General features: G+C 36.3%; 1 protein-coding gene across 4 annotated transcripts in view; it reads right to left on the bottom strand.

Moving 5' to 3' along the window:
• The window catches only part of LOC112049207 (eye-specific diacylglycerol kinase), a 226,957-nt gene that overhangs the window by 113,017 nt on the left and 99,705 nt on the right, over window positions 1–14,235 (bottom strand). The window contains exon 1 of one of the 4 annotated variants that reach the window (XM_052882107.1): window positions 175–1,553. The exons of the other annotated variants lie outside the window; for them this stretch is intronic. Coding sequence (XP_052738067.1) covers window positions 175–401 — 227 coding nt within the window. The 5' untranslated portion in view covers window positions 402–1,553. Of the gene's footprint in view, window positions 1–174; window positions 1,554–14,235 lie in introns of those variants that run through there. 4 annotated transcript variants of the gene reach the window in all.

The following is a 14,235-nucleotide window of genomic DNA, read 5'->3' as shown; positions in this document are numbered from 1 at the left end:
ATTTCCTCTTTTGAGCGACATTTTTCATGCGCTAGTAACACATGTAACAGTATTTAATATCATTTGGACAAGTACTTTGTAGTAGGAAGATAGGGCAGGGGAGCCCATGATGCTTATGTTATGTTATTGAGATGATTAATGTTTTGACAGATTTGTTTACAAAATTCAACAAACCTTAGTGCTCGGAAGGTTATCTTAGACTTCCTCTTAAACTTTACGGCATGTCGTCTTCTAGCCCTGGCGACGGCGCCCGCGAGCAGCGCGCCTTGCGAGTCGTGGTCACTGTCCTCGCTGGACTGCTGGCATTGCTGCTGGCATTGCTGCTCCTCGCGCAGTACTGGCGGCCGCGCGGGCGGCGGACGCGAGCCGCCCGCGCCCCGGCCTGTACTCCACGAGAGCATAGAACTCCTGAGAGACCTAAGTGCCTCCGTTGTACAGGCCCTCCCGCTACGTCACCATGCAACAACATATCGGCGCACCGACACTGCACTCCGTATATTGCACTCACTGTCACACACACAAAACGCAACACTATCGCACTGTATATCCAATTTGATATTGCTCAAAGCACGTGGCTAACGTTTTTGTATGGCAACGTTATCGTGCGCAGACTCCAATCACAATCACAAAGCAAACATTGTGGCACCAGTATCTCGCGCACGTTGGCGGCGCGCCGTCATCAATGCTCCTATTATTCGGTGATATCACCTGCTGTATCGCGCAAATGAGCCAATTGACTGGAGCACTTTGTTTTTGTTACTTTCGTAATGTAAAAATCGATGGTAGACGATCATGAGGTTAATATTACGCAGTTATATGTGAATCGATATTATCGTGATGTCATTGAACTCTAATATCTACCTTCACAGAAAACGTTCGCATTTATATGCTTTTTATAACTAGTTAGATTTTTTTAAGTCTTTAGTTATATCTTAAAGGCTTCGATGATAGATCGATTGCCTAAATGAAAGTTTAAACCGTTTTTAAGTACAACTGACTTTATTACAGTCAACATGGCGTGACCTTCACGCAGTACGATACTGGAATGTATTTAGAGGCCGGTACCACAAATCGTATGACAAGTCCAAGGGATTTGATTGAATCCAACGTACTCGTACTTAAGTATTTTAAACACTATGTAATGAAACTACACGAGTACTAACGAATATTTATCGTAGATTTCACTCACGAATATAACCCCAAAAACTTTACAAACATTTTAGGTTTTGTCTCGAATTTTTCATTACGGTAACTTGATCGATAGCGAAATGGATAGCAAAAGTAAACATTGTAAAGCCTTCTCACAATAAAACATCAAAACTAACAAACTCCGTCGTTTCAATTCACTATTTCATAGTTTAAGAACTACATTTTGACACGGACCGCGGTTTACTGGTACGAACTACGATGAATCATATAAACACACTATTGTTTTGCATCGTAATGTATGACGGTGGCGGATTGCGGTTATGCCGGGAGCGTGTTCGGCGAGGCGCACGGGCACGTCAACTAAACTAAAGATAAAGAGGGCCTACATATGCGCGGGCGCACGCCCGTCTCGTGTCGTCGCATTCGAGCCGAAATAGAAATGCGCGACGCGACAGTGCGATCGACGGCTACCAAGGACCCGCATTTGTCCCGTCGTGAGGAGGTTGACCCTTGACTTTGCCCTTGAATGTCTTTAATGACATTAAAAGTTATTTATTATCAGCCTATTTTATCCAGTAGGCAGTATCCCTCCTTACAGGAGAAGGGATATGAATATATGCGTCAAACTAATAGGGGAGCCGAAGAGGTGATTTTTTCTGAAAGAGAAAAAGTATATAACCATTTATATTTCCTATCATCTAAACTACCAAATCTAATCGGTCCCCATGACACTTTAGTAACGGCAAATTTAGCATCCCGGGCTCTCCTACTGTAATGACCGGGACCGATGGCTTAACGTTCAGTTGTGCGGACTTACACACGCAGAGAATTAAGAAAATCTCTGGTGTGCAGGTTTCCTCACGATGTTTTTCTTCACCGTTTGAGACACGGGATATTTAATTTCTTAAAATGCACACAACTGAAATGTTGGAGGTGCATGTCCCGGGCAGGATTCAAACCCACACCCTCAGGAATTGGAGGCAGAGGTCACATCCACTGGGCTATCACGGAGCTCGACCTATTCGTAACACCATTGAGGCAATCAATACTTAGCTTATAGTTCTTACATCCATATTTATGATGTGAGTGACTCTTAATTAAAAATCAGCATATCAACGCGAGCCTCGATTTTTTATTTATATATATGTAAAAATAAATGTCTGCTTAAATATGTTATGCATAAAAATGCATACGAGTATTTATCTCTTAGTTGATTCTACAACGATCAATCATTTTTAGTGGCAACACCGAGTGACTTTTTTCATTTATCAACTCAGAGCTATTAAGATGATTGAACAGTCGAGTCAATTCAAAGGACAACTGTCTTATTCATCTCATACGATTGCTTGTCATTATGAAAGTTTCGTATGAAATGGCAGGTGTTACCAATGATATCGTATAAACGTCACGAACACTTTAATATTTCCAACATTGACCTCATATAATAAATGTTCAAATGAATAAGTAGGAAAAACTGTTTCAAGTTAAGGTTTTTTGAAGTAAAGATTTGTTTTTAATTAATTCGCTACTCGATCGGTTTCCTCGACGGATTAATAGACTAAGAGTCGACATTTTATAAAGCTAAAAGTTTGTCAGCTCATGCTTCTACCGTAGCGTAGGTAAATACCGTAGGTAAAAACGGTAGCCAATGATGAACTCCATCGGCTCTTCGGACTATCTGCCTTGATCATTGATACTTCAGTTTCACGACTTGCTGAGCTAGGTATATCAGTGACTTTAGTTCTTCTACGGATCTCCTCATTTCTGATTCGCGATCTCGCAGAGATTACGTTCTAAGCATAGCTCGCTAGATCGCCCACTGAGTAACTTTGAACCTTCTTATGAGAGCCACAGTTAGCGACCAAGTCCGTAAGTCATTACAAAAGTTATTTACTTTAAAATTTTCATTTTAGGTTCAGAAAATCAGTCAACTGCTTTTTATTGTTACAGAACAACGTAGCTACTCGTATATTTCTGATTGAAAGCTGTCCATCGTTTTCCATAAAAATCCGTTAATTTTGTAGATAATATAATTTAAAACTTAATTAGGAGTATAATAAAAATAAGTCGGGTTTTCCTTCCTGACGCTATAAGTCCAGAACGCACGAACCGATTTCCACGGTTTTGCATTCGTTGGAAAGGTCTCGGGCTCCGTGAGGTTTATAATTATAGCAAAGAAAATTCAGGTAAAATTTCAACGTAAGGTAGAGGTAGGGTAGGGTACGGGTAGGGTAGGGGTAGGTTAGGGGTAGGGTAGGTGTAGGGTAGAGGTAGGGTAGGGGTAGGGTAGGGGCAGGGTAGGGGTAGGGTAGGGGTTGGGTAGGGGTAGGGTAGGGTAGGGTAGGGTAGAGTACGGGTAGAAGTAGGGTAGGGTGGGGGTAGGGTAGGGTAGGGGTAGGGTAGGGGTAGGGTAGGGGTAGGGTAGGGTAGAGGTATTTGAAAGTTTACATCGAGTTTCACGCGAACGAAGTCGCGGGCATCCGCTAGTTAGGAGTATAAAAATATAGTACAATATTATAGAGTATGTGCGAGAACGCTAACGGTATGATGCCGTGTAGTTTTGAAAATTAATGTAGTTTAACTTAAATTTAAAATGGAATACGACTAGAAACATTCCTTTAAATTTTCCAGTGTGGTCTCGGGACCAAACGAGTGTAACGGTTAGCTAATATAAAATTTATTTACATAAATAATCTAGAAATAAGTACTCGTAATCTAATCAGTTCTTACATTTGTCGATCATCTTAGTTTCATTTTTGTTGAAATTTTTAAAATATTAACTTGGACTCATCTTAGTTCCTATCTTTATTGTGCTTTAACTTATGATCTAGAAATATGTTTATGACAAACTAGCGGATCTAGTCAAGATAGTTCAACCAATCGCAAGACAGCTAGACTCTGCGCCACGAAACAAGTCCCGCGGCTAAAACGTGAACTAAAATTTTATACTGCACTTTATTTCACCCAAAATAAATCAAATTAAAGAATAAAACGACAATAATGTCATATAGTACGTTAAGAGATTTAATTAATCTGAATGAAGCTATAATACATTAACGATTTAAGCGGAAAAATGGCTATATCTTATAAAGTATATTCTGTAGTGTAATATATTCTGAATTAATCTAAACACATCTTAATTTGCAGCAAAAAAAATCATACACGTAACATAAATAATGAGCTTACACCGACAATTTGAACTTTAAAATCTTGAAAGCTTTTAAAGTTCAAATTGTCGGTGTTTTGAAGTTCATTTTCTCAAATTATCGTAAGTGTCGCATAACCTTTTTTTTACATAACGCTGTCCAATTGACAGCGCCTTACAATAATAATGACAATAAGATCGCCATCTGCAATGAGATTGAGCGCCATTAAGACTTAGCGCCGCGTCTACAGGACTTGTCTCGTGGCGCGGAGTATATCAGCGACAAACGGAGTTTTACTCGCTTATATAATAAATTAAATATTAAGTATAAATAGTAATACCAGGACACAATACATCTACAAGATCATTAATAGTATCCGGAAAATCGAAATTAGCTCGGTGTTTTCTAAAATTTTGAATTGTCATTGCTACCTAGAATACCTTTTATTTTAGAATGAGCCTCGGATAATCACATTTTTGCTTTCCTTTCTAAAAATAAGTGATCCCGGAGGAAATCTTAATTAATCTTAAAGGCGAGGGTTTAGTCAAAACAATGAAGACGTTCTTTTAAAAAGTTTTGAAGTATAACGTCGAAAACAGGCCTAAACTTATTAAGGTAAACAAAAATACTTACTTTGTTTTTTAATATCATATTATGTTATCGCCGTTTAGTGTTGGAAATAGTAGTCTGTGACGGATATGACGTCGCTCGATCTCGTGTTGGGTGTTGGCTTCAGTGTGCTCGTGGCGTTCGAACCGTCCACATCTATTGTTGTGTAATTCTGTATGGGTTACTTGGAATAGGCGGGGAGAGTGACTTGAGTGGAAAAGGGGAGTGTTTGATATCAGTAAAAGGCGCCTTTAACCCTACACACATCGTTCACAAGTACGTGACTCCACTCAAGGTCATTCTCTGCCATTCTGAGGGTCTTATTTCGGTTACAGTTTGATTTGTTAATTAAATTGTCCTGACAAGTGTTGTGAATCATAACCTTTGTTCAACATTAGTTTTCTTATATTTGTAATCACCTTTTGAGTCCTATAATATCAGAAGTGGGATAAAGAACTTGTGCCCACATAGTGAATAAAGATAACGACGTAATTTTAAACTACCCTAAATCCGGCCAATCGTTTTTCATTTCTTTGTTAAATCTAGTATGAGAGAACATTTTTCATAAAAGAGGGTAACAAAATAATTGAGTAAAGTACACCGAAGAGTTTTACATTACGGTATTGTTAAATTCGAAAGTTAATAGTGTGCGAATCGTGATTTCAAGTTTTAAGTATCGACGGTTTAAATTTAGTATTGACGGTATTCACAGAAATAGTTTAATAATTGTATTTCACGGTATTCTCGATGAAATTTCGCGTTTTAATATTATGACAAGACGCGAAATGTTGCCGTATAGATTTTGTGTTAATAATTCAACTTATAACTGTTTGAAATTTGTGAATTTTGGTTACCGGATTAAGTAACCCTTGCCATTTTTCGATAAATATGAGTCATATACGACCTTACATACAATGGTGACTTGAACTACACATAACCCTAGATACACAAGGCCCATACACACTCATTCGATTAAAAATGAGTCATACACGACCTTCAATAGTGGTTTGTACACGCTCAAGTTGTCAGTGTAAACGCAACTGCACCAGACACGGACGCGATCCAGGGACGGATGCGCCACCAGGATGGCCGAATGTTAGCGCCGTTTAGTGTTGGAAATAGTAGTCTGTGACGGATATGACGTCGCTCGATCTCGTGTTGGCTTCAGTGTGCTCGTGGCGTTCGAGCCGTCCACATCTCTTGTTGTGTAATTCTTTATGCGTTACTTGGGATAGGCGGGGAGAGTGACTTGAGTGGAAAAGGGGAGTGTTTGTATACAGTCAAAGGATCCTTTAACCCTACACACATCGTTCACAAGTACGTGACTCCACTCAAGGTCATTCTCTGCCATTCTAGGGTCTTATTTTGGTTAGAGTTTGATTTGTTAATTAAGTTGTCCTGACAAGTGTTGTGAATCATAACCTTTGTTCGACATTAGTTTTCTTATATTTGTAATCACTTTTGAGTCCTATAATAATTATAATAATACCTATTCGTATCAATATTAAAATACCTACTTACTAAAAGATATGGACCTTTCTGATGTGACTTTGCCCTCGTATAGATTAGTTCATGATATATCAATATATTGTGGTGGTTGACTGAAAGCTCAGTAAATATGGCAAAATAAATATTTTCAACGTGATTTGCGACGCGAAAAGTTGTGTGTTAAAAACGCACGCAGCAACTAATGAACCGATTTGGTTAAAATTTGGAATGGAGATAGATTACCTATATTGGATTAAAACATAGGAATCCATAGGCCTTTTTTACCACATAAGATTAATGGCTGCGGGATTTGTACAAAAATAGTTTTACACGCAAAAGCATTCACGGACTATAGTAACATGCTAGTGATTAATATAATGGCCGACCAATTTTCGACCAGTATTACCTACTAGTAGACGCCGCGGATACATGGATAAAATAGCCAATAGCCTTCCTCGATAAATAGGCTATCTAACACTGAAAGAATTTTTCAAATCGGGCCAGTAGTTCCTGAGATTAGAGCGTTCAATCAAACAAACTCTTCAGCTTTATAATATTAGTAAAGATTATTAGTCGATACTATTAACCATCATCATCAGCCGATGGACGTCTTCTGCAGGACTTTCAAACATCACGATCCTGAGCCGCCTGTATTCAGGGAGCTATGTCGCTGACTTTGACATGCACATTGACTCTGAGCCTCTTTACTCTTATGAGGCCCATAGCAATCGACCAAGTCTATATCGATATTGTTAGTCGATACCCTATTTACCCGTGAACTAATGACATCAAATGAGTCACATGTCAATATTACGTGGATATAGGAACGATGATGTTATTATCACACCTGAAAAACATATCGTTATAAGAATACACCTTTGGTATGGGATGCGAGAGACTTGCGTACATTAATACGTCTACAAGGCGCGAGACGGGATTCGCTAAAACATGTGCCAAGTGATAAATCTATTTATAAACAGTAGTAACCGCGTGATCGACCACTTTGGGATCGAGGGCTATTTTAAGTACAATAAAGAACAGTTACAAATAAATACGGAAGAAAATAGCGTTGTGCATAGTTTAATTTTCTGCGCCTTTAGTGCGTATTTAAAATTCACACTCAATTTACGTAACCATAGATACGACTACGTTAGTCTAGCGATTGATCGGTCCACGGTGTTGTTTTTTACTATCTAACTAAAAAACAAAAATTGGAAAATGTGGAAAAATTTATGCACAAAAGTTTCTTTACTATAGATGGCTCACTTCGAAGTAAAATTGGCTACACGGATTAGTAAAGATTTGTTGAAAATAGCAAATTTATATTATTGTCTTAGCTTTAATATTCATAATATAATATAATGAACTATCACAAAGAAATGCCTACTTCCTCCATATCTCATATCTACAGTAGGTTTGGTAAGGGTTTTCAACATTTTCGTAGCAAAGTACCTAAGCACGTATACAATTATCTGTATAAACGATTCTCAGAACCATTCTGATAATGAAGAGACAATTAAATTAATTAATTAATCCGCATCGGTCGCCCCAAATTCTATTACTTAAAACGTCGCTAACGATATTTATTATTTACTTTATTTATTTATTGCGGCTGATCACTCGTTAGCATAATGAATTGGATTTCATACAAAAATTAAGGGGCATCAAATGCCTCTTCAGTAAAAAGTGAGCAAGGAATACGGAATAAAGTTTGTCGCAAATCACGAGAGGCAGCGAAGTTACAAAATTAAGTTTTCAAAAAGTTTCGTTGCGTGAAATTCTTCATGTTTTTCATAGTAGTAATAGACAGAGGAAGCAGAGTAGGATGCGTAAAAATTCATTAACTATTATTAATAAACTGTTATTAACCATTATTAACTACCATTATGGATATTTATCATTAACTAGCGGAACCGGACAAGCTTCGCTTTGACTTTTGTACCTACCACTTAGCGCCTAGGAAGATTAAAGATTCATTTTTTATACAGATGATTTATAAATTAGATAATTTTGAAGACAGAATACAAAATGTAATCAATACGTCTGAATACTTAGTAAGATTATAGTGCCAGTTCTGGCTTATGAAATACTAGCGGACGCTCGCGACTTTGTCCGCCCTTTTTAATCTAGCCCTATCGCAAAATCCGTTCTTAGTGGATACATATCATAAACTACCTCCCTGTCAAATTTCAGCTAATGCTATGTTAAAGCATTAAGCGGTTTTCGAGATTCCGTGATGAATGACCTTTCGCTTTTATATAGATATACCCTCATCACTGCCGTGTAAACCCAAAACACTGTATCTCAGAAAACCCAGTTTTGAGAAATCGGCGTTTAAAAGTTTTTTTGCATTTTGGTTGATTTAAGCTACATTATTCTTCTAAAATGTGTAGTATTAGGTATCAATCGAAAGATATTTTTGTAACCTATATAGCCATGTAAGTTTTAGGGCAATCCTGTAAATACATTTGCAATAATCTTTATAAACTTGTATTGTCATAGCAAAGGCGTAACAAATTAAGCTTACTTGTCAAACCAAAACACTCTATTTATAGTTACAGTTTCTTGGCTTTATAAGTATCTCTTCAATATGTTTAACTGAAATACTGTATTTTTTGTGTTATTGTTCATAGGCATATAGTGGATGGGCTAACATGGCAGCAGGGCTTTTATCTGTTCTAAGTTTTTGAATGTGTTTGCTAACTTTCATGTTCAACCACAGGTTCATCACATAATGTCTGGAGGGCTTCCTATTAAATCTATGGTTCTATGGTTCTTGAACAAGAGATTGTGTTTGATATATTATTATTTAAGTGTATGTAGAAATCTGTAGCGAAGTTCATGATATCTTGTCTGGTTTTAGTTTCAGTTTCAAGTTTTGGATCCAGGTTTGGTCACTTCTTTTTTTTCGAGGCTTTTTTCGTGCTTCTGTAGTCTTTTATGTTCTCTATTGTTTTGTTAGTGTTTGTAGTCATTATTGATTGATTTTCTTGAAGCTTTAAACAATTGTCTCAATTCTTCTACCATTTCTTTAGATTTTTGTTTTGTTTTCATAAGTTCAGTTCGTCTTGTAAGAAGAATTCGCATAGTTTCACTGAGTATTTTGTCTATATTATTTAGTTCTGTATTATATCTCTTTGTTCTGTATATATCTATATATCTACGTGGGAGGCTGGTGATGATAGTGTCAGCTAGTTTGTTGTAAGAAAATTGGATTTCTTCTTCTACATGTTGCATTTCCGGCTGGTATATTTTAAAACCTAGTACTCTAGGTTGGTAGGGCCATGGCACCTCTACGTTTCTTACCTTCGATCGGTGATTAGACAAAATAAAATCTATTTCGTTTCTTACTTTGTCGTATGGCGAGAGTCAGATCCATTTTCGATTTGCTCGAGCTTTAAAGGAAGAGTTCATAATTGACATTCTATGTTCCAATGAGTATATCTCCTCCTTCGTTTCTCTTTCCATATCCGAATATTCCCATTACAAGGTTTTCTATTTTGGACTGGCCAACTTGTGCGTCAAAATCACCGATAACGACGATGTTTTCTCCTGCCTGGCTTTGAGCAACCCGAAGCATTTCGTAGAATCAGTTGATTTCTTCATCTGCAGAGTTTTCAGTTTGTGCGTATATTTGTAGGTATTATTGTAAGCAGTTGGTTGCCGTATTTCAATTTTAGTAGCGCAAACCGATTTGAATGTGCTAAAAAGCTTGTAATTTAACATTTAAGTTCTTTTTTTTATTAAAAAAGCAACTCCATTCTGGCCGATTGTTTCACCTTTGTAGCATAATATGTATTTTTGATTATGCAGCCCTACATAAATATATTGTATGTTAGTTCTATAATTTTTTCTGTTTTTGTTACTGATTTTACGTTAAATGTTCCAATTTTGATAGTCTGTTGGGCCTGTTTAATTTTTCTGGTTGTTTTTTCATCGCTTGCTTGATTTTTCTGGGGTATGAGCTTGGGGGAGGGCTTATGGTATTAAAGGACTTATATCATAGCGAGATTCGAAGAAAATAAACTCTGAATTCTTATAGGAGTTGTCAAGCTCAATGGTCTGTTTGACCGTATCTCCTTATCGTATGGCCTGTTAGCTTCAGAACATTCTTTGTTATTAATATTCTCCTATTCAATCAAAACATGGTTTAATGTTGACGCCATCGTGGAGTAATTATAATGTTGTATATTGTTTTGTCATCATTTTTGCAAAAGTAAATTACCCGACGCACTAATATCTTTTATAACTTACTGTAGCGTTCACTCACACGCATTGCCAAACGGCCACTGAATGAAGGAACCTCCCGCAGGCTAAAATGCTCTACTTGATGGCTCAAAAACTATTGGCTAGGGAGAACACTGTAATTTTTGTTTCGCGAAATAAGTAAAGCCAAAATACTGTAACTCAAATTACAGTTTTATGCTTTTATAAACTATGATTTTTTTTGAATTACAGTCTTGTTTGTATACTCATATCTCCATAAATATTTAAAAAAAATCAATTTTTTTTTTATTGGGGTATAAAGCTCATCAAAATAAGTCAAATGAGCGCTATAAACCCAAAACACTGTAACTCAAGTTACAGTGTTTTGGGTTTACACTCAGTCATTTATTAGGGATAAGAAATAAATGATAGAATGATAGAAAATATTCACATTGATACATTGCAAATAGGTTGTCTAGTTAAATTGCGACCGGACAGTATTAAATCATTATTTTTTTTTATTAAATTTATTTTATCTTCTTCACTTATTACTTAGTTCAAAAATCATACACTAGTTATAAGAATAATCCCTCATCAGTTATTTAGTCGTCTAATATGACAAAGTGAAGCTTATTTTAGGCTTAATTTAACTGCTTTTTAATGAAGTTGCATATGATCTAGTTCATAGTTTTCTAGATTTTTTATGAAAACTGTGTCTGGACGCAATTTAACTAGGCAACCTGTTTCAACGTGTCACTATAAATATTATCTATATTTTATTCCTTATCCCAAATAAATAACAGATGTACAAATACAGGGTACATATTTTTAATGCCGGATCCTAGATCATTATATACTCAACAAAATACTTCATTCAATTTATTATTAAATACAAAATTTAGCCAATTCACCCCAAAAAGTTTATCCCTTAATACTAAAACGTATTCAACATTTTCTAAATTGTGGTAGAAAAGTTAGAAATTCAATTACACAGGAATATTCGATGTAGAGAATTTCCTGAAGGAAATTTTTGTTAAACGGTTCAATTAATATTCCCAAAACTCCACCTACTTTTGTAATTATACCGTGCTTTTACCTACCTACTTCCTGTTCTTGCCATTCTTTGATGAAGGGCTGCCTAGGGGATAATGAATTTTCGGAATCTCTGATTAGTTATACATAGTTATATGTATATTAATTTTATTTCTATGGCGCAGTGATGCTTAGAAGCCATCTGATGAAAATAGACTTACCTATATCTCTTCTAAGTTAGACTTCTTAGGGTGAAATTGCAGTCAAGGGCTAACTTGTCATAAAAAAAACTAGATCAAGTTAATTCAAACTATTAAATATGTACTTATTGACTTTTTAGATGAAATGTGATAATAATCAAGAAAATTTAGTTTGAAAAGTAATTTTCAAACTAAATTTAAAAGTAAGAGTTATACAATGATTGATTTTCGTTTTAACTCTTAGTGACGTTAACAAATACCACCATAAATACTAGTAGTAAATATTCACAAAGCAATATTAATGACTCGAACGGGTAACGACGAAAAATGACTAGAAACTCGCTGCAGTCACTGAATCGGAAATAGAGAGATAGTTCGTACAAGAATAAACACATCAGAAAGTCGTTTTCTGTCAGTCTGGTATTTTGTGGTGTGCCGTGTGCGCAAAGGTAATCCATCTATCCACAATACCTATTATTATAAATCTGAAAGTAGCGTCCTATTTGTTACCTTTTATTAAATCCGTGACACGAGCTTGGCCGGTTTTTTTTTAATGACAAGTTAGTCCTTAATATCAGTCTCTTCAGATGTCAAGAGACGGCAACAGTCTACCACCAAACCATTCTTGAGCTAAAATATAGAATTACATTGCTCCGAGGTTCTGGGTTCAATTCCCAGAATTGGAACCAGAACCTCTTTGTCAAAAGCATTACCAACTATGAAAGAGAGATCCACCATAATACACCGTAGGTACTAATATTATAAACGCGAAAGTAAGTCTGTCTGTTTGTCTGCCTTTTCAAGACTGAACTGTACTGATTTGGATGGAATTTGGTATAGAGATAAACTGGACCTTGGAGCAGAACATTGCTTCTTTTTCGGGGACTTATTTTTAATGAATTCGGGGGCGTCCGCTAGTACTATGTAATGACGTATTTTTGGTTTGCGGGGATGGGGATTTTTCATGGGGGGACATTTCAATAACCTATCTATCCGCCATTCTACTTACTAAAGTTAAAAAAATCTATCTTTCTTTTCTTATCTGCTTTTCAATAACCTACTGACAGATAGTTCGACTTTGTAAAGATAGTTTGACTGTTACTGACAATCGAGGATAGCTATCTATCCGTAATCTTGGGTAGGTTATTGAAAACGGCCGTTTGTGACAAATGAAACGTGGACGATAAAAAATCAAAATATATTCATATCTTGAAATAAAATCCGCACATTTACTCGGGAGCGCGAGTATTTCAATCGTAATTTCCGCCCTTCCAGCTACAATGAACATCGGAGACAATGTAGGCATTGTCTCTTGCACGTCACTCTACGGATGTGGAGGCTTTTAATTCATTCAATTGCATAACTACGAGTACATCGATCGACTGAAAGTACTAGAATAAACACCCTCTCTAAAAAATATTGACTGTTACAGACGGATGGACATGCGAGAGATGTCCTGTGTCCGTTTTTGTACTGCGTACATCATGCTTTTTTTTTTTTTTAATCTTTAAATAGTGTCATGGCATTGGCTAAAATTTTCTAGGCAAGCGTGTATTAGACCAGATCTAAGCTTACCACCAGGTATGGTTTATAGTCTTACCGAGGCTATCAAGAATTAAAAAAAATAAACTGAAAGCTTCGATAATTATCTCTCGTAGCGTCGTGTTTCTCATTACTGAGGGTCGGGACCCTATCACACATTCACGACTTTTTACCGCACAAGATTGCGCCATGCGGCACGGCTTTTCGCGTACTTTTAGTTTAGTGGTTATACCAATGTTTTTTATCAAAGATGTAATAAAATATATCTAAGAATATAATATTTAAAAAACCTTGACGTAACTAATTGGCTAAAAGAATCAAATTATGTTACGAATCACTGGGCGTATTTTTAGAAAGTTTCAAGATGTTTAATTTTGTCGTCTCTAACAAGATTTGAACGAAAAAGAATGGAAAGTAATTACAAAAGTCGAGGGTTATAGATAACAATCGTGAAAACTGTATCTCGGGCATCATTAAACTGGCAGTATTGCTTCGAAATACCCCGACTTTGAAATTCACGGCTGATCACACTCCGGCGAAATTTAATTTTAAACTTTCCTACTGCAATTTCGAAAATTCGTAATAAGTTTTAAGGGTTAGGAAGGATCGGAAGAAATAACTTTGCAATGTCTAACAAGTTTATGTATACCTAATAGGTAAACCTAATCTCTATTCTATACAAATGGTCTAAGATCCGGCATTAAAAATATATATCCCCATCTGTTATTGATTGTTGATATGAAATAAAAGATAGACGCTGTTTGATACAGTGACAGATTAAAAATTTGTTGCTTAGTTAAATTGCGGCCAACACATTTTTCCTCCAAACTCTAGGAAACTATAAAATAGATCAAAGGCAACCT

The sequence above is a fragment of the Bicyclus anynana genome, chromosome 6, assembly GCF_947172395.1.
Source record: "Bicyclus anynana chromosome 6, ilBicAnyn1.1, whole genome shotgun sequence".
In the NCBI taxonomy this organism is placed as follows: Eukaryota; Metazoa; Arthropoda; class Insecta; order Lepidoptera; family Nymphalidae; genus Bicyclus; species Bicyclus anynana.
This window is presented reverse-complemented; position numbering and strand designations above follow the sequence as displayed.